This window comes from Glandiceps talaboti, chromosome 17 (assembly GCF_964340395.1).
Source record: "Glandiceps talaboti chromosome 17, keGlaTala1.1, whole genome shotgun sequence".
NCBI lineage: Eukaryota > Metazoa > Hemichordata > Enteropneusta > Spengelidae > Glandiceps > Glandiceps talaboti.
In genome coordinates, this window is record NC_135565.1 from 696,307 (window position 1) to 717,889 (window position 21,583).

At 36.1% G+C, this 21,583-nt stretch overlaps 1 protein-coding gene across 1 annotated transcript in view; it reads right to left on the bottom strand.

Annotated features, from left to right (window-relative positions):
- LOC144448602 (cytosolic carboxypeptidase 2-like) overlaps positions 1-21,583 on the bottom strand; it is a 211,183-nt gene that overhangs the window by 54,338 nt on the left and 135,262 nt on the right. Inside the window, exons 24-25 of the mRNA XM_078138878.1 lie at positions 13,234-13,509; positions 7,025-7,106 (exon numbers count right to left, since the gene is read on the bottom strand). Coding sequence (XP_077995004.1) covers positions 7,025-7,106; positions 13,234-13,509 — 358 coding nt within the window. The remainder of the gene's footprint in view (positions 1-7,024; positions 7,107-13,233; positions 13,510-21,583) is intronic.

The window sequence follows — 21,583 nt, forward strand, 5'->3', positions numbered from 1 at the left end:
TGAAGATAAGAAAATGGAGATGTAATAACCCAAAAATATATTACTTTATACATACATGTATGACTAATTTCTTTACCTCAACTATGGATAATGGACCAGTCAGTTTCTCCAGCCTGGGGGTGGGAATTCTTAAATTGGGCCAACAAAAAGTCACTGACCCCCTCCCCCCATCTGTAAACCAAAAACAGGCTGACCCCCTTAATTCTAAAACATGATGACCCCCCCCCCCCCCCCCCCCCATATATATAATATTCACATGACAGGTATTTTTTGATCATGACTCAGTGTGGACTGCTTGACTGTCTTGCATCTACTTTACAAGATCCTGGGATAGCACTATCATAATTATAAATTATTGACTGCACAGGGTAAATATATTCCAAAAGGAGTTTAATAGCATCTTGACAGTGAAAGGTTTGGAAACGTTTGAGCAGGGAATATGTACATGTCTTATGGGGGGTCCTAGGTGGTCTCCCCTAGAAGCCCTGGAGGTTTTTTACTCTGAAAAGTCAATTTTGAGACTATTCACGCCTTTCCAGACAATAATTTCCAAGCTTTACAAGACAGCACCAACATGTAAAAAGCATAGGGTTGAAATACTTTTGAAATATACTTTGATAGCATCTTGACAGTAAGAGGGGAAGAGCTTGAGACTGGGATATGCCCACCTCATGTGGAGGGGGGGGGGGGGCCTCCATCTAGAAGCCATGGAGGATTTTTACTCTTAAAGCCAATATTTAGGCTATTCAGACCCTTTCAAGCAATAACTCAATCCATGCTTTACAAGACAGCACCATCAAGTATCAGAAACTATTCTTTATAACTTACATAGGGTTTAAATATGTTCTTAAAAAGTTAAATGGCATCATTATATACATGTAGTAAAGGTCAGCACATCTAATGGTAGTATCATTGGTTGGGGATATTTGGAGATGAAGGCAATTTAAGACTACCTTGGCAAACATTTCACATCTTTAAAAGACAAAATCATCTGAAATTAGAATACGGTGAAAATATTTAAGAAAAGTAATACCATGACAGTAAAAGGTTGTTGGTGGATCTGATTGTTGGTTGAATGCATGAGTGACCTCTGGGGGTGAGGGAGTCCTTGGGTTTTTCCCCTGGCAGATCTGCAGTTTTTTGCTTCTATTAAGGCAATGTTTAGGTTATTCATTGCCTTTGAGGTAATATTTCCAAGCTTTGAATAGCTAACGTAAATGTAGTTTGTGTAGTTTGTGTGTGCGCCTTGACGGTAGCCTCAAAACGGAGCTCCTGAATGACCTCTATTTTCTCATTCGTGATTGCTTTTTATTGAATTCGGAGTGGTCTGTAGCCTACATGAACATTCACGGACACTGCTTATCGATTGCAACATTTGGTTTGTAGCTTATCCGTTCTGCTTTTCGCCATAATTTTTTCTGCAAGAGATTTGTAGTCTTGAGCCCAATTTCAACCCCCATTGCTGACAGGCTATTGTTCATGGTCTTCTGCATTCATATGTTAATATCAACTATGCAATACAGTAGAAAATTGTTGCACCTGTTTAACAAGCCATCGACCAGAGAGAGATTACCAGTAGCAGTTTGGAATACAATTAACAGGGTTCGTACACTTAAAGCAAAACAAAATTCCAGGACTTTCCAGGGGTTTTTCGTCAGTTTTCCAGGGGTATTCATATTGATTTTGGCCATTTTCCAGGGGTGTTGACACTAAAGTAATGACTAATTAAGAAAAAATTTGCGCTGCTACTCCATTTGAAAAAAAAATTGATGCAGGACTGACAGTAGAAAGAAAAAATTGCTGTCACTCTGACTGGAAAAAAAAAATTGCTCCCGTACCTACTTCCTCCATACCCCCCCCCCCCGGAAATGATATGGTTCTCCCCTAAGTAGCCGTTTCGTCAAGCTGGTACACTGATCGTGTAAGATTGAGACGCAGCATTCGTCAGTCTAATTCAGACATATACAGAAAAATAAATAATTTTTTTCTTCAAAATTCTGAATGAAAACGTCATTTACGTTACGAAATTTCGAGCTATGAATAACCATGGAACCATGGAATAACTGAATACATTCATCGCTTGCGTCTCGATGTTTATGTCCTGATGCCACGAGTTGCGGAACATCGCGATTTCTCAACTCAACTTGACCACTGACGAATGTTACTGTACCGAAAACATAAAACAGTAGTTTATTCTTTTAGAACATGTAACACAAATACCCATTTATCGACGACATAAAAGTCACAACCGTACTTCCACAACCCGGAAATTCAACTGCACTTCCCTAGGCCGTAGTATTGCCATGCCTGAGTTTCTAGTAGTAGTAATAAATTAGTAGTATGTCGGACTCGTGCGCCGAACTTGTAACAATTTCTAGTCGTGGTTGATGATGCTTTGATACTCGCTACAATGTTACGATAATCTTGTTAACAGACCCACTGTTACCCCTGGCCGGGACTGTTACAATATCATGTCCCTGAAATGGCGACTGGGAGATGGAGTAGCAATATGCAAGATCGAAACAAACACTGCGGTGCCCATTCAACTACGCATGGGTACGGTCTGTGGGGCAAAGTGTCTCGTGGAACGATCGTTTGACTGTCTGGGTCTAATCGGCGTGAATTTTGATTCACCACCGTGGCGAAAGACTTTGAAAATATTTTCGACATTTTACATTTACGAGATTCAGAATCATATGAATGGGTGGCTCGAGCACAGACATGACGATCGTCAATATTAATTGATCGATTGGTCATGATCATTTTCCAGGGTTTTCCAGGGGTAGGGCACATTTTCCAGGGTTTTCCAGGGTTTTCCAGGGAGGGTTTGAAATTCCAGGGTTTTCCAGGGTTTTCCAGGACCGTACGAACCCTGATTAAGTCATGTGGAATACGAGCCAAACAACCTACCCACAGAGGGATGAGATCGGATGCTCTGAAAATCAGCAAAGACTGTATGATACAACCTCGATCAAACAACTTACAATTGACAAAAGAGTTCGAACAGTCAGTCGATTTTTCGAATGGTACAAGATTTATACCCACAGTGATAAACGTTTTCCAGCGTCAGTGTCATCCTTATGTCCGTTCAACGAATTTGTCGAATCTAGTAACTTTCCGCAGAGAATCTGCATTATTGAAAGCTCGTAATGTTCAGTTTACATTATGGAATGCTAGATCCATGAATGGGAAGTTACAGTCTATCTCCGATTCTATCATTCGGAATAAAACTGATGTATTTATGGTAACTTAAACGTGGTTTAAAGAATCAAGCGACAACATTACAGCGCGGTTATCATCATCCTTAAGCGGTTACAACATATACCAAGTTCCACGCGCAAAACAAAAGGGAGGAGGCACTGCTGTTATCACCAAATCAAATCTAAAATTCAAACCGAATAAGACACTGTCGTTTAAATCGTTCGAAGTCATTGATGGACACATTAACATTCAATCATCTGTTGTTCGTCTTCTCGTCATCTATCGGCCACCAAAGGGGACTATTAATGACTTTCTACGCGAATTCTTCTCCCTCTTGGAGAATGTAATTTGCTCACAGGGGAAGCTTATTATCGCTGGTGACTTTAACATTCATGTTGACAATCCTACTGATAAAGACAGCGAAAAATTCTGTGATCTACTGAATTCAATGGGACTCATTCAACATGTGATTGGTCCAACACATTCTAAAGGCCACACCTTGGATCTGGTTATCACTCGAGCAGCTGACTCTTGTGTCAATGAGATCAAGTGTGATTGGCTCTTGCCGTCTGATCATGCTGCTCTTCATTTTTCAACTGTATTCAAGCGTCCACGTCAACAAATGCTTCTTCGATCTACTAGAAAACTTGCCAACATTGACATGAGTGTTCTTCAACAAAAGCTTGCGGCATCGCCATTACCTGGTTTATCAGAAATCGATCTGTGTGCTACTGAGCTCGTTGACAGGTACAATAACGCGACGACCTCAGTGATCGACGATGTTGCACCTGTCATCCAAAAATACGTTTTGGATAAAGTCCGTGCTCCGTGGTTCACGGAAGAATTTTTGTCGGCCCGCCGAAATCTGCGTCAATTGGAAAGGCAATGGAAAAAAACTGGTCTTGTTGTCCATGAGCAAATATTTAAATCTGCACGAAATCTGTACACGGCAAAGTTGTGCGATGCACATTCATCCTATCATCGCAATCGTATTACTGATGCTGATACTAAATCCCTGTTTCGCATAATTGACGACATCGCGGGCAATAAGAGTGAACTTGCTTCAACTAGACCAGACGTGGACTCAAATGAATTACCAGACATCTTCGCCAAGTTCTTCATTTCTAAGATCGAAAAGATTCGCGAGGCGATGTCATTTGTTCCACCAGTTGGCTCTTCTTTAAACGTTAGTTTCAGTTTGTTCTCTTTTGAGACAGTATCTATCGAATTTGTTGAGAAGCTCATACGGTCGTTACCTGCTAAATCCGCAAGTCAAGATCCGATACCAACAGTACTTGTAAAGCAATTGTTACATCAAATATCCCCAGCAATTACACATATCATCAATACTTCATTAATGTCAGGTGAATTTCCACAATCATGTAAATCTGCAATTGTACGCCCTTTGCTAAAAAAGCCTGGACTTGACAAAAATGTCTATAAAAACTATAGACCAGTTTCCAATTTACCTTTCATCTCAAAGTTGATTGAAAAATCAGTTTTAATTCAAATTAATTCGTACCTGTGCAGCAATAATTTGTATGCAAAAAGTCAGTCTGCCTACCGAGAGGGCCACAGCACCGAAACTGCACTCATTCGTGTCCAAAATGATGTGCTGCGAGCCCTCGATCGGCGGGAGGACGTTATTTTGATTCTACTTGACCTATCAGCTGCTTTCGACACCATCGACCATAACATTCTGATACACAGACTCCGCCATAGGTTTGGCATTCAAAGTACAGTATTAGACTGGATAACCTCATATTTACAGAACAGAACAATGAAAGTACGTATTGGTTCGGTGGTGTCGGAAGCACAGTCACTTGATTGTGGGGTCCCCCAGGGTTCTGTCCTTGGACCTGTATTATTTAGTCTTTATACAGCGCCCCTGGAGGACATCATCAGTAAACACCGTTTAGAAAGTATGTTCTACGCTGATGACTCCCAACTGTATGTCGTGTGCCCCGGTGGTTGCGTCCCAAGTGAACAAATTGAGGGATGTATTTACGAAATTCGTCAGTGGATGGCTAACAACATGCTTGCACTTAATGATGGCAAGACAGAGGTAATAAAATTCTCCTCGAAGTTTGGAAATGGGGACGGGCCACGGGAGTGCGACATACAAGTTGGGAGTGCCATAGTTCATTCTTCTTCGATTGTTCGAGACCTTGGTGTCACACTTGATGCATCAATGACAATGACATCTCACATTACTAGTATATGTAAGTCAGCGTCCTTTGCTCTTTGGAAAATAGGAAAAATCCGTAATCTTTTAGATCAATGGTCCACAGAAAAATTAGTGCATGCGTTCGTTACATCTCGTCTTGACTACTGTAATTCTCTACTTTATGGCTTGCCAGATTATCAAATCCATAAGCTCCAGTCAATTCAGAATGCTGCTGCACGCCTAGTCATGAAAACACCCAGAACAGACCATATTACACCAGTACTTCATAATTTACATTGGCTGCCCATACAAAAAGGGATAAAGTTCAAAATTCTATATTTAACATACAAGGTTTTAAGTAACATGTCCCCTGTTTATCTCAGAGAACTGTTAGAAATCCGTTCTTCTGGTCGTACCCTTCGTTCCTCTACCGAAGGTGCTCATACACTTCGCCAGCCAATTGCCAACACGGTTTTTTATGGAGACAGGGCTTTTTCGGTGTGTGCTCCGCGTCTCTGGAATCGGCTACCAGTTTCAATCCGTGTTAGCGTAAATATTGATGTTTTTAAATCAAATCTTAAGACACACCTTTTTATTGAATGAAAGTATTTTATTGGTGGTTTTTTAATTCTTTTTACAAAGTTGTGTGAAGCGCTTTGAGATGTTTTGTTTTACATGTAAAGCGTTTTTAAAGAAATAAATATTATTATTATTATTATGTAAGTTTTAAATAAGTTTCCCATGTCACATAAAAATGGGCCTGTAACATTGGTATAGGGACATTAATATTGCATGTATAGTAAAGTCACTGGTATGTTAGAGAACTTTAGGTGGTCATACCTAGTGTATAATAGAAACTGGAATCTGATGTGATGTGGTGATTTGTAGTGTCAATATAAACATGTAGTGTCCAAAATAGAAAGTGTATTAATCCCTTCTGACAAGTTCATACTGACGAGTAGAACAATTTAGATTAACTTCTTTTATAAACTATCTATGAAGATTACCATTACGAAACCTTCAAGTCCACTTTTGCCCCAAAGTGCAATATCAGTGAAGCACTGATTGTGAAACAGCCAAGCATTTACACGACATGTTCTGTAACTAGTGTGGTAGCTAGGTAATACATGTATATGTATATGTATAGTTATGTTTGAACTAATAAGTAATATTAAAGAATTCATGTAAGAAACAGGGATAAGAACAAATATTTACATGTACCACATTTCGGACAAGGCTATATGCCATTGTAGAAAAAGGATTTTTTTCTTCCATCACAATCTAAAACACAATGACCACCCCTATCCACAATTTTGAAAACAGCATGAACCCCCCCCCCCCCCCCCCCCCACTGCCAATTTCAAAAACAGGGTGACCCCCCTTACAAATCCACCCCCCCAGGCCGAAGAAACTGACCGGTCCGTATCATCTGTGGATAACTAATCTCCTTACCTCATCTGTGGATAACTACATTTGTAATTTCCTTACCTCATCTGTGGATAACTAATTTCCTTACTTCATTTGTGAATAACTAATTTCCTTACTTCATCTGTGAATAACTAATTTCATTACCTCAGCTATGGATAACTAATTTCCTTACCTCAGCTGTGAATAACTAATTTCCTTACCTCATCTGTGAATAACTAATTTCCTTACCTCAGCTGTGGATAACTAATTTGTGTAGCAGAAGGACAGCGACTGTTTGGATGACTTGTACGAGTTTTGCCAGCAGAATATCCTGAAAATGATATAAAAATATTCATTTACATCTCAGTTAGTGATTATAAAGAATTATTCATATCAACCTCAACTCAAATGAATCAAGGACATTTGTTTTGATAGAATATTATTACATGAAAGTTAAAGCTGTCCAATAACTGAGATTATCTAGAAGGTAGACAGTGAATATAGTTTTATACACTCGATCTTTCCAAATATCAAAGTACACACAATGTACAATGTAATGTGACAAATCAATCTAAAAATCATTTGAAGTTTCAGTATGGTTTAAAATTCACCACACATTAATATAACTTTACATTTTGGAGGGTACCTAATTAGCATATATTTATGAGGATTATATTTGAATTCACATAGCGCCCTCTAGTTGGCCAGTGACCGTTAGTTGGTTTTCACGGAAATTTTCGTCACTTCATATTATCGTTGTCGTTAACCAACCATACCTAATTTGTGGTGATATTGAATAGCATTGTTGGTAAGTATTCGCATGTAATTTTTCAAGAACTTCTATGAAGTGAAACTGTCATTTTGACGATGCTATGGGTTTTTAGCGATCGAATATTGTTACAAGTTAAGCGATGCCGCAAATACATGCAATGATATTTACATTAAAAATAAGTCCTGCTATCGATTTATCATGATATGAGAAACGTTGAGACGTAATTTCTGTTTGGCTCAAGGTCTTGATACAAAGTTACAGACATTTAGACATTTAAAGTTTGAATCGATGTTTCCATCATGGCGACCTTCCTATTGAATCACTGAGCTACCAGTACACACATACACGTGTCATTGTAGCTGTAGAATTATAGAAGGAACAACGGTAAATTTAGTTTCTGGTATATTCCGTTTCGGCCTTTGAAACTAGATTTGACTCAGCTCTAAAAGTAATATTGGATGTAAGCATTTCGTAATTAATTTCAGACCAACTTCACACACAAAATTGTTTTGTCTTGCAGGTACATAGTAGCTGATGGTTGGTTGGTTGAAAGAGGGATTTGTGACAAGACATTCAGCTTTCCGAGTCATTCGCCATATTAGTGTGGATGTGGAGAAGTTTGCTTTCTGTCTGAAGAGGAGAAGTTTGCTTTCTGTCTGAAGAGGAGAAGTTTGCTTTCTGTCAGAACTTTATCTGAGGTGTAAATTTGTGTTGAACTGTTTGTCTAGAGTGTCTTCTCGGGTCAATTTTTTCATTTGTCCATATATTGGACATTGCTTCTTTTCATTTACTTTATTGCGATTGTAATTTTTAACTGTTGTACTCTTTAAATATGATCCTATTAAAACACTCAACTGTTCTATCACCCAAAAACAAGGTTGTCCTAAATAAAATATGTGTCATTTATAAACAATGCACAGCTTGCACATCTAGTGACATACCAAGGAAATTGAGTATCATATCTAATCAGTCAAAAATGAGACTATTTGAACTGTCTAAACGTAAGGCTATGAAAGTTAATTTGAAGCTTGAAAAAAGGGCGTTTGTTCAGCAAGTGAAAATATTTCATTCAAATTTGTCCAATACATAGACAACATGACAGTTATGCGAAAACAATACATGAAAAAATGTTGTGAAATCCATGATGTCATAAAATGTCACAACAAATGTTGGAGGAAAATTAGATTTTTATATTCAGTTGAGTGCAGGTATTGATGATTTGTCTTGCACAGCTCTTTGGTACGGAATCCTGATTTGAATGAAATTAGGGATGTCCACAAAGCAAAGTGTATTCAAACCCTCTATATTGTTAGTGGCTGCGACTATATATCATTTTTTTCTGGCATGGGAAAAGCAGTACTTTTAATCAGCACACCTCTTTTATTTCAAACTCTGATCTCAGAAATTTGGCAGACACTGAGGGTGACAGAGGCTTGCAATCATTTTACAGATTGATTGGGACTCTATACGATACAAAACACGATGCCAAATTTTCAACAGAATACACCAGACTAGAGGATCTGTTCAAAACCTTAAAAATAAAACAGAATTTGACAGATATGGATTTACATTTGTTGTGGCTTGAAACAATAAGGTCTCAGATACAAGTAAGAACATGGTTTGAAGAGGAAAATATGCCAAACCCTACCCCAAACCCTAAATGCAAAAAAAAAGAGGATTTTTGAGGTTGGCTATAAATAATTCCATGTCTTACAGCTTTAACTTTGGAAAATTTTAATGATGAATGAAATAAACTAGGGATCTAAAATAATTTTGAGCAATTCCAATTTCAATTTTCTAACAAATTTACCAAAAACACTGTCCATAATTGTCAACAACATTCAACTTGTAGTAGACATAACATTGTCTGATATTTTAATTTAATAGTCTATGGACCTCCTTGAAGGTGCAATCGGTTTAGTGGTTTTGACTTTAAGTTGTTTACACACGCACGCACGCACGCACGCACGCACACACACACACACACACACACACACACGCCGGGCTATAGTACTACTGAACCCCAGTTCAGTTGTGCTAATAAAACTACACAAAACATTTATTCGTGGTTACAAATTTATTTTCTCTCGAAAGCCATAGTTTATTACATCACGTAATTCACCAATTTTGGGGGATAAGTGCTTTGTATAGAACATACCTGCAGAAGATTTACTAAACCTGCTGTCCCATGGTTGTCATACATGGTGACATGACATTTTCGAAGATTCTATATGACTGCAAGGACTAGGTTCAAATCCTATCTCTGTCAAGGATTTTACTACGTGCCTAAGCACCCAGTATATCATTCGATTCGAATCCATACATACTACAATTCTTCGTTCATGGATTTTGAAAAACGTAGAGACAGACAGCTTTAAAATGTGATAAAAATCCCAAAATTTGTGAATTTTCAGGAAAATTAGTCTAAAAATGACGATAAATGCACAGATACAGATGTGCAAACGTAGCTTGTTTTCATTCCAGCTGATGGTCACATGTAGTGGCATTTCCGACGACATCATAAGTTCATGAATTAAGAGAATCGAAAAAACACCTAAATTTGACAAAAAATGGCATTTTATTAATATTACTGTAGTATATGATAGAAATGTCGTAGGAAAAAAAATAAAAAAGTACTAAAAATAGCAGAAATGGCTAGTTGTGAACGAGGATGTCGTGCATTACCACATTGGCAAATTTTGACGTGGTGATTTTGCCACCAATATTGATCACACAAAATCAAAACTCCATAAATGAACCACACAGTACTTTCCCTTTCAAAATGGGGTAATTTTAGAATAAGTATTATCATTTTTATTGACAACTGACTGTCAAAATCATCCCCTCCAGCGATCGACCATACACTTTCAGGCAAGGCATGATTTGATCGAATTCGCAAAAGCATACACTGGAATGAACCATTATGCAGAAGGGGTGCAGAATTTGGATTTGAAGTTTACAACCCTATTTCGAACAAACACTTGTCATTTGGGCACACAATGCGTAGAATTATGACTATAGAACATATTACATTGCTTGTTTGATGTCAATGGTGTCTTTTGAAAAGTGGCAGTTTACTTAAAGTCTTGTCGACTGATTTCCAATATGGCGTCGGTCACAATGCTCATTAACATATTAATTTTTTTTTAAATTACAAAAAAAAATCATCAAAAATAGAAAAGAAGATGTGCTAACTTGAAATTAACAAATCTGAGTAAGCTACTCTCTGCACATCAACACACCAGATATCAAAGCAATCTGACAAGTAGTACTTGAGATGATGAAAATATCATTTTTGAAAAAAAAATCGTAAAAAATTGAAAATGGCACAGATCAACTTGGCATGAATAAATCTGAATAGCCTCCCCCAAGGGAACATGCACACCAAATATCAAAGTATTCTGACTGTCACTTTCGGAGAAGATGATGAAAATATAAAAAGTTAAGGGCGAGGACGGAGACTGGGATGATAACGATTTTCAGTTTCAAGAAAATCAAACATAACACCAAATAAAAAAAAATTGTGTGGTTCCGATTATTAAATTTTAGCATATGTGGGGTACATGTGTAGGTAGAATTTTTAGTCTATTTTATTATATATTTTTTCATGTGTGAGTGTCTAGTTTAGGGTTTCCATTGTTTTCCAAAAGGTCTCTGTGTTGACTGTTTATTTCTTCCCATCAGATACATTGTATACAGGCATTTCAGATTGGAAGAACAGTTTTATGTATTGTCCTCCTAGGTTGGTGTCAGTTTCCACATCCATTATTTCTTGTGAGAATTCACATCTTATTTTTTCTTGAATACGTAAAAAAAAGTATAGGGTCAGCAGTGAAAAATACTGCCAATGGCGTTATAGCACAACTTTCCAGTTTTTAAAAATGTTTATCCATATGCTAGTCCATGCTAACAATAGGTGTTCATTTGCTGAATGGCTATCCAGTTGCCTATCCAACCATGCTGCCATCTTTGCGATATATGTGATCATTTGGCTGTTGCTATGGGCATGGTCTTATTGCTAGGCACATTTGGATACATTTTTTGAATGTTTACTTATTTGTCTTTCAATTCCTGTTGTTATCTTTGCAATATATGTGATTATTTGGCTGTTGCTATGGGTATGGTCTTGTTGCTATGCAAATTTACATACATGTTTTGAATGTTTATTCAATTGTCTATTAATCCATGTTATCTTTGTGAAATACATGACTGTTTGGCTGTTGCTATGGGCGTGGTCTTGGTTGCTAGGGATACTTGCATACATTTATTGGATGTTCACTCTGATGTTGTTATTTAACCAAAATATACTGCCATTTGGTTGTTGTTAAGGGCGTGGTCATGGTTGCTAGGGCCAATTTTGTCTCAATGTTTTGAAGAAAATCTGCAGAATAATACTTCTAGAAACATCTCACCAAGTTTCAGTCTCACTGACCAAGTACTTTTTGAGATAAATGTTTGACCAAAAAGACACATTTTTAGCCCTAATTTTCATATTACTTATTAAATCATCATGTCATGAATAAATCTAAATTTTAATACACAAGAACGTTTCCACCAAATTTCAGAGCAATCTGCCCAGTAGTTTTTGAGTTTATGTTTTTTGACCAAAAATTTATGTTTTTTGACCCAAAAACCCACATCTCTGATGCAATCATTTTCACATACCTGTGATGCAATCATTTTGCTTTGAACAATTTCCCAACTAGACATCAAAAGTAATGTCCCCACCAAGTACCAACGCAATCAGTCTGGTGGTTTTTGAGTTTACATGTAAGTCATCAACACACATCCACACAGACAGACAGACAGACAGGTGGAGGATGGACAGACACCTACACCATGCCTATAGCACAACTGAACCTTACCTAAAAAAGGCAGTTATTCTTTTAGAACATGTAAAACAAATTTCAATTATCGACAATATAAAATAATGTTAAAATTGGACTTCCACAACCCGGAAATTCAACTGCTCTATGTCATCAGTGGTCCGTACCGTATGTCGAACTTTCAAATAGTGTAACAATTTCTTAGTACTAGTGATGCCTTGATACTTGTTACAATGTTACAAATACCATGCTAACAGACCTACTGTTACAATATTGCAATGCATGGCTATGTTATGTTGCAGATATGACGACCAGAGTACGGTAGCAATATACATGGTACGTAAGATCAAAACAAACATGGTTGCACCCAGTGAACTATATATGTACGTTCTGTGGGCAAAGTATATCATGGAGCGATTGTTTGACTGTCTGAGTTAGCGAGAATTTTGATTCACTAGTGTTGCAAAAGACATTAAAAATAGTTTTCACCATTTCACATTTAGGAGTGTTCTGAATCATATGAATGGGCGGCTAGAGCAGACAGAAAAGTCAATCAATCATGCTCATTTTCCAGGGTTAGGGAGCATTTTTCCAGGGTTTTCCAGGGTTATCCAGGGAGGGTTTGAAATTCCAGGGTTTTCCAGGAAAGTGTGAACCCTGGGTATTAGTCTCCGTCTAGTGTTAGCACTGAGCTAGTCTGGTGTTAACATAAGACTGGTGCAGACATTAACCCTTCCAGTTGTTAACACATACTGGTGAGGTGTTAGTGTCAGCCTTGCCTTAGCACTGAGCTAGTCTGGTGTTAACCCAGTCATAAAACAACACTGTCTTATAGTCTAGCAAACTAAATGTATGTCTACCTCTCTTGACAAAGTCTGTATATTCGGGTGATGGTCTTCCTGCTTCAAACTGTTCATCAAAGGGTGAAGGGTGTGTTTTGATAGGACTACTATGTCCTGTAGATGGTCTAGATTGGTGATGACTTAGATGTTGTAACTGAAGTAAGTCTTGTTGCCTTTGTTGTACAGCTGACAATGCTACAACATGTTGTCTAGATCGTGACCTTGCTGCACTACTGCCATGCTGTACTAAGTCTTCTACAGATTTATGGGTATGTCCCCATTCATATTGGTCATCTAAACAAAATTAACAAAGTTTACACAATCAGAATCAGTAAAGCATTGATCTGTGGAACACAGAAAGTAAAAAAATGAACTGGATTAATAACACTTGGCACAGCATGTTGGAAGTAGAGAGACTTGTATGATATTAAATCATTTGATAACAACAGATTTATGGTCTCTTTACAATAATGGTTCACATTCACAAACAGATTTCAAGTTCCCCTGACCTTTCAACGTCTCAACATTTCCCAATGTGTATCAAGTCAACATTTTCATAAATACAGTGCCCAAAATTCAACATATTTCAAAAATACAGTAGCAGATTTCTTTCCTGTACAATAACAATACCATAGTCCAACATTAGGAGACAAATAATCTGTAATACTCTCTATATGGTAGTTTCAAAGGCACTCTGTGAGATCTGTGAGTGTGTTACATGGTCAAAGTCATCCAGCATAATGAGTGTCATCTTAATCTGACCATTATTTATTATTATTATTATTATTATTATTATTATTATTATTATTATTATTATTATTATTACAAGTTAAGGGGTTTTAATAGTACATAATAATAAAAATGTCTGCACAATTTTTTTTTAGAGGAATGGTGCTTTCAATAAAATGTATCCGTGTGAGCTTATAGAATATATTTATTTTAAAGGGATCATAAGATGTGGACATTTTTCCTTTATAAAGCTCAAAAGCTCAAAATGAATAATAAACAGAAAACATGAAATTTTTAAAAAAAAGTATGTGAGTGTGTGTGTGTGTGTTTGTTTGTGTGTGTGTGTAGGGGGGGTTGGGCTGGTGCCAGACCAGGGGTGCATTCGATTATGCTTCCCCGGGGAGCCTCAGACCAGGGTTACTGATGTCACTTGGGCACCTCGGGGCGTGTGATAATCGAACGCATTTTATTGCATTTGGGGTACCCCTGGGAGCCTATAATTAAATCTGTGATTCACGATAAATAATTTGGTCCGTCTTTCCAAAATATTTTAGACAATTTGAAGTGAAAAATTATTTCCTCACTAAATGTGGAAAGATATCCTCAAAATACGGTATAATTCTTATGGAATTGATAACGATAGCCAATCACATGTCATCCCCATCTTGGGTCAAGTCAGGTCAGGCCAATCCCCAAGCTGCCCCTGCTCCATGAGGAGGGTCGACTCGGGGCGCCCCGAGTGTGACGTCGTGTAGTAATCGAACGCAACTTGGGGCAACTCGAGGTGCCTCGAGGCACCCTGGGTTGCATAATCGAACGCACCCCTGAGTTTGTCATTCGAATGCTGCCCTCATCGGCCGGTCCAAATTTTCCCATCATGCAACAATCAGACCACAGTATTATGTAGATCAATGAGAGAAATCCACAACAAAATTTCACTCAAAATCTGTATTGTGATGACTCCTTTGGCAATACTGACTGCTAAATTCAACGAACATACACTAAAAAAACTCTACCAAGTGTGGTTTATTTTTTTAGACGCTTACTGATGTTTACTTATTGTTATTGAGGACGTTTCCTGCAGACTACACGATACTGTGATAAGACTAACCGGCCATATTTGAATTTGCTCGTGAGTTTATGTCGGACTGCATATCGTATGCTTCGAACAGCAGCATATACAGCACGAGTGCAACCCTACAGAGTTGCACAGGATACCTAATATTCAATTATTTTGTGACGGCTATATATTTGCGTGGAAATAACCTCTGTGTAAATGGACAGTGTTTAATCATGAAGCAACTAACGGTTTCCTTGAACGCAACTTTGGATGTATGTTTTGGTATCGGGTGTCAATGTCTTGTCAAACCGGACCTACGTTACATTAATTGCTTATCCATGATTATGTCATATATTCAACTGAAGACTATGTACTACGTATGCATATATGTATATGATTTACACTGCCAAGAAAGGAAAGTTGAATTTTATTCATAGCAAAAGGTATGTAGAGCTGATGACTTCGTTAACGTACATGTTTGTAAATGTCAGCACAACATTTACTGAAAAGAATATGTCAAGATGGGGTTGTATTTAAAAGCTGAGTAATTTGTATTAAATCATAATTTCACACAGTATATCTTTATTGCTGTGTTATGCTGTCATTATTTCAAACAGTTGCCAGTGTATACATTTAATATTTAACAGAAAACTAGCGAAGGCCTGCAATTTTCTTCACATTCCCGCACACCGGGTTGTTTATGTTCACGTGACGTATAGTAGCACCCTCCTTGCGCGTGACATGTTGTAGTGTAGTTGGCCCGGCCGGCCCTTCAAAAAATTGGGATCGTAATTAGACATTGTAATCGGCACAGATCTTCTGACATACATGTTAAGCATTTACAACCACTCAGTTTGTGACTAGTTGCATATTTTATTAGGACTTGGAGTAACAAAATATTTGGTATTTTAATAGCAAACCCATTCGTTTGTAGGTGTATGTCAGATATAATTTTTTTTACTAAAACATGGCATTTGTAAAGTAAGCGTATTTTATGTTTCCATGGAAGCCACTCTCCAATTTTAGATAATCTGTCTTACAATGGATAGCATTAGTGCATATATGCCAAAAGTAAGGATTTGGTTTGTAAAAAATTTTTTATTCGAATTTTACATAAATTTTGCCTAATAATGCATAATATGGTGATTTAGGTTACCATGGCAACAGATGTTCCTAAAATGATATCTATTTTTGAACTCGGCATAACAAACTACTGAAGATAGGGTGGTCAATATGCTAATAAACTATGTTATAATTAGGTTTATCATGTTATTTTCCAGATATGTAGGTGTTTAACCAACACAACATTTTTTACTCTACCATAAGTTTCCATGGAAACAGCTTTCCAATTTTATACAATTTATGTTACACCCGGTAGCACTAACTCATACATGTCTAATACAAGGACATTTTTTCACTGTATTATCTTTTTTTTCAATGTTTTGTCAATTTTTGGAAAAATGATTAACATATTATGGTGATTTTGGTTACCATGGCAACAGATGTTCATAAAATGACCCCCTTTTTTGAACTCAGCATACAAAACTACCCCAGGTAGGGTGGTTAATATTCGAGTAAACCCGATTATTACAATTATTATTATCATGTACTATTATTATAATTATTATTATTATTTAATTTCTTAAAAGTGCACTACACTACGTCTCAGTGCTCTTTACACAACAAAAAAGATTGCATATAAAAAGTACCGATTAATAAAATACTAAAAATACCATACAATAAAGTACTACAATGCATCATACAAAAAAAAACCAAAAAAAAAACCAAAAAAAACAAAAAAAACAAAAAAAAAACCAAACAAACAGAGTAGGTCAAAGTCATCTAGTATAATGAGTGTCATCTTAATCTGACCACTATTTATATACAGAGTAGGTCAAAGTCATCTAGTATAATGAGTGTCATCTTAATCTGACCACTATTTATATACAGAGTAGGTCAAAGTCATCTAGTATAATGAGTGTCATCTTAATCTGACCACTATTTATATACAGAGTAGGTCAAAGTCATCTAGTATAATGAGTGTCATCTTAATCTGACCACTATTTATATGCAGAGTAGGTCAAAGTCATCTAGTATAATGAGTGTCATCTTAATCTGACCACTATTTATATACAGAGTAGGTCAAAGTCATCTAGTATAATGAGTGTCATTTTAATCTGACCAATATTTATATACAGAGTAGGTCAAAGTCATCTAGTATAATGAGTGTCATCTTAATCTGACCACTATTTATATGCAGAGTAGGTCAAAGTCATCTAGTATAATGAGTGTCATCTTAATCTGACCACTATTTATATCCATAGTAAATGTAGGCTCTTTTACTAATGTCACTGATATAAATGTCGGCTCTTTTACTAATGTCACTGAAGATATAAATGTCGGCTCTTTTACTAATGTCACTGATATAAATGTTGGCTCTTTTATTAATGTCACTGATATAAATGTTGGCTCTTTTACTAATGTCACTGATATAAATGTCAGGTCTTTTACTAATGTCACTGATATAAATGTCAGGTCTTTTACTAATGTCACTGATATAAATGTCGGCTCTGTTACTAATGTCACTGATATAAATGTTGGCTCTTTTACTAATGTCACTGATATAAATGTCGGCTCTGTTACTAATGTCACTGATATAAATGTCGGCTCTTTTACTAATGTCACTGATATAAATGTCAGGTCTTTTACTAATGTCACTGATATAAATGTCGGCTCTGTTACTAATGTCACTGATATAAATGTTGGCTCTTTTACTAATGTCACTGATATAAATGTCGGCTCTGTTACTAATGTCACTGAAATAAATGTCAGGTCTTTTACTAATGTCACTGATATAAATGTTGGCTCTTTTACTAATGTCACTGATATAAATGTTGGCTCTTTTACTAATGTCACTGATATAAATGTCAGGTCTTTAACTAATGTCACTGATATAAATGTTGGCTCTTTTACTAATGTCACTGATATAAATGTCGGCTCTTTTACTAATGTCACTGATATAAATGTCGGCTCTTTTACTAATGTCACTGATATAAATGTCGGCTCTTTTACTAATGTCACTGATATAAATGTCGGCTCTTTTACTAATGTCACTGATATAAATGTCGGCTCTTTTACTAACGTCACTGATATAAATGTCGGCTCTTTAACTAATGTCACTGATATAAATGTCAGGTCTTTTACTAATGTCACTGATATAAATGTCGGCTCTTTAACTAATGTCACTGATATAAATGTCAGGTCTTTTACTAATGTCACTGATATAAATGTCGGCTCTTTTACTAATGTCACTGATATAAATGTTGGCTCTTTTACTAATGTCACTGATATAAATGTCGGTCTTTTACTAATGTCACTGATATAAATGTCAGGTCTTTAACTAATGTCACTGATATAAATGTCGGCTCTTTTACTAATGTCACTGATATAAATGTCGGCTCTTTAACTAATGTCACTGATATAAATGTCGGCTCTTTTACTAATGTCACTGATATAAATGTTGGCTCTTTTACTAATGTCACTGATATAAATGTCGGCTCTTTAACTAATGTCACTGATATAAATGTCGGCTCTTTTACTAATGTCACTGATATAAATGTTGACTCTTTTACTAATGTCACTGATATAAATGTCGGCTCTTTTACTAATGTCACTGATATAAATGTCGGTCTTTTACTAATGTCACTGATATAAATGTCAGGTCTTTAACTAACGTCACTGATATAAATGTCGGCTCTTTTACTAATGTCACTGATATAAATGTCGGCTCTTTAACTAATGTCACTGATATAAATGTCGGCTCTTTTACTAATGTCACTGATATAAATGTTGGCTCTTTTACTAATGTCACTGATATAAATGTCGGCTCTTTTACTAATGTCACTGATATAAATGTCAGGTCTTTTACTAATGTCACTGATATAAATGTCGGCTCTTTAACTAATGTCACTGATATAAATGTTGGCTCTTTTACTAATGTCACTGATATAAATGTTGGCTCTTTTACCAATGTCACTGATATAAATGTCAGGTCTTTAACTAATGTCACTGATATAAATGTTGGCTCTTTTACTAATGTCACTGATATAAATGTTGGCTCTTTTACTAATGTCACTGATATAAATGTTGGCTCTTTTACTAATGTCACTGATATAAATGTCTGCTCTTTTACTAATGTCACTGATATAAATGTCGGCTCTTTAACTAATGTCACTGATATAAATGTCGGCTCTTTTACTAATGTCACTGATATAAATGTCGGCTCTTTTGCTAATGTCACTGATATAAATGTTGGCTCTTTTACTAATGTCACTGATATAAATGTTGGCTCTTTTACTAATGTCACTGATATAAATGTCGGCTCTTTTACTAATGTCACTGATATAAATGTCGGCTCTTTTACTAATGTCACTGATATAAATGTCGGCTCTTTTACTAATGTCACTGATATAAATGTCGGCTCTTTTACTAATGTCACTGATATAAATGTCGGCTCTTTTACTAATGTCACTGATATAAATGTCGGCTCTTTTACTAATGTCACTGATAAAAATGTCAGGTCTTTAAATAATGTCACTGATATAAATGTCGGCTCTTTTACTAATGTCACTGATATAAATGTCGGCTCTTTTACTAATGTCACTGATATAAATGTCAGGTCTTTAACTAATGTCACTGATATAAATGTCGGCTCTTTTACTAATGTCACTGATAAAAATGTCAGGTCTTTTACTAATGTCACTGATATAAATGTCGGCTCTTTTACTAATGTCACTGATATAAATGTCGGCTCTTTTACTAATGTCACTGATATAAATGTCGGCTCTTTTACTAATGTCACTGATATAAATGTTGGCTCTTTTACTAAGGTCACTGATATAAATATCAGGTCTTTTACTAATGTCACTAATATAAATGTTGGCTCTTTTACTAATGTCACTGATATAAATGTCGGCTCTTTTACTAATGTCACTGATATAAATGTCGGCTCTTTTACTAATGTCACTGATATAAATGTCGGCTCTTTTACTAATGTCACTGATATAAATGTCGGCTCTTTTACTAATGTCACTGATATAAATGTCGGCTCTTTTACTAATGTCACTGATATAAATGTCAGGTCTTTTACTAATGTCACTGATATAAATGTCGGCTCTTTTACTAATGTCACTGATATAAATGTTGGCTCTTTTACTAATGTCACTGATATAAATGTCAGGTCTTTAACTAACGTCACTGATATAAATGTCGGCTCTGTTACTAATGTCACTGATATAAATGTCGGCTCTTTAACTAATGTCACTGATATAAATGTTGGCTCTTTTACTAATGTCACTGATATAAATGTTGGCTCTTTTACTAATGTCACTGATATAAATGTCAGGTCTTTAACTAATGTCACTGATATAAATGTTGGCTCTTTTACTAATGTCACTGATATAAATGTTGGCTCTTTTACTAATGTCACTGATATAAATGTTGGCTCTTTTACTAATGTCACTGATATAAATGTCTGCTCTTTTACTAATGTCACTGATATAAATGTCGGCTCTTTAACTAATGTCACTGATATAAATGTCGGCTCTTTTACTAATGTCACTGATATAAATGTCGGCTCTTTTGCTAATGTCACTGATATAAATGTTGGCTCTTTTACTAATGTCACTGATATAAATGTTGGCTCTTTTACTAATGTCACTGATATAAATGTCGGCTCTTTTACTAATGTCACTGATATAAATGTCGGCTCTTTTACTAATGTCACTGATATAAATGTCGGCTCTTTTACTAATGTCACTGATATAAATGTCGGCTCTTTTACTAATGTCACTGATATAAATGTCGGCTCTTTTACTAATGTCACTGATATAAATGTCGGCTCTTTTACTAATGTCACTGATAAAAATGTCAGGTCTTTAAATAATGTCACTGATATAAATGTCGGCTCTTTTACTAATGTCACTGATAAAAATGTCAGGTCTTTTACTAATGTCACTGATATAAATGTCGGCTCTTTTACTAATGTCACTGATATAAATGTCGGCTCTTTTACTAATGTCACTGATATAAATGTTGGCTCTTTTACTAATGTCACTGATATAAATGTTGGCTCTTTTACTAAGGTCACTGATATAAATGTCAGGTCTTTTACTAATGTCACTAATATAAATGTTGGCTCTTTTACTAATGTCACTGATATAAATGTCGGCTCTTTAACTAATGTCACTGATATAAATGTCAGGTCTTTTACTAATGTCACTGATATAAATGTCGGCTCTTTAACTAATGTCACTGATATACTTGTCAGGTCTTTAACTAATGTCACTGATATAAATGTCGGCTCTTTTACTAATGTCACTGATGTAAATGTCGGCTCTTTTATTAATGTCACTGATATAAATGTCGGCTCTTTTACTAATGTCACTGATATAAATGTCGGCTCTTTTACTAATGTCACTGATATAAATGTCGGCTCTTTTACTAATGTCACTGATATAAATGTTGGCTCTTTAACTAATGTCTCTGATATAAATGTCGGCTCTTTTACTAATGTCACTG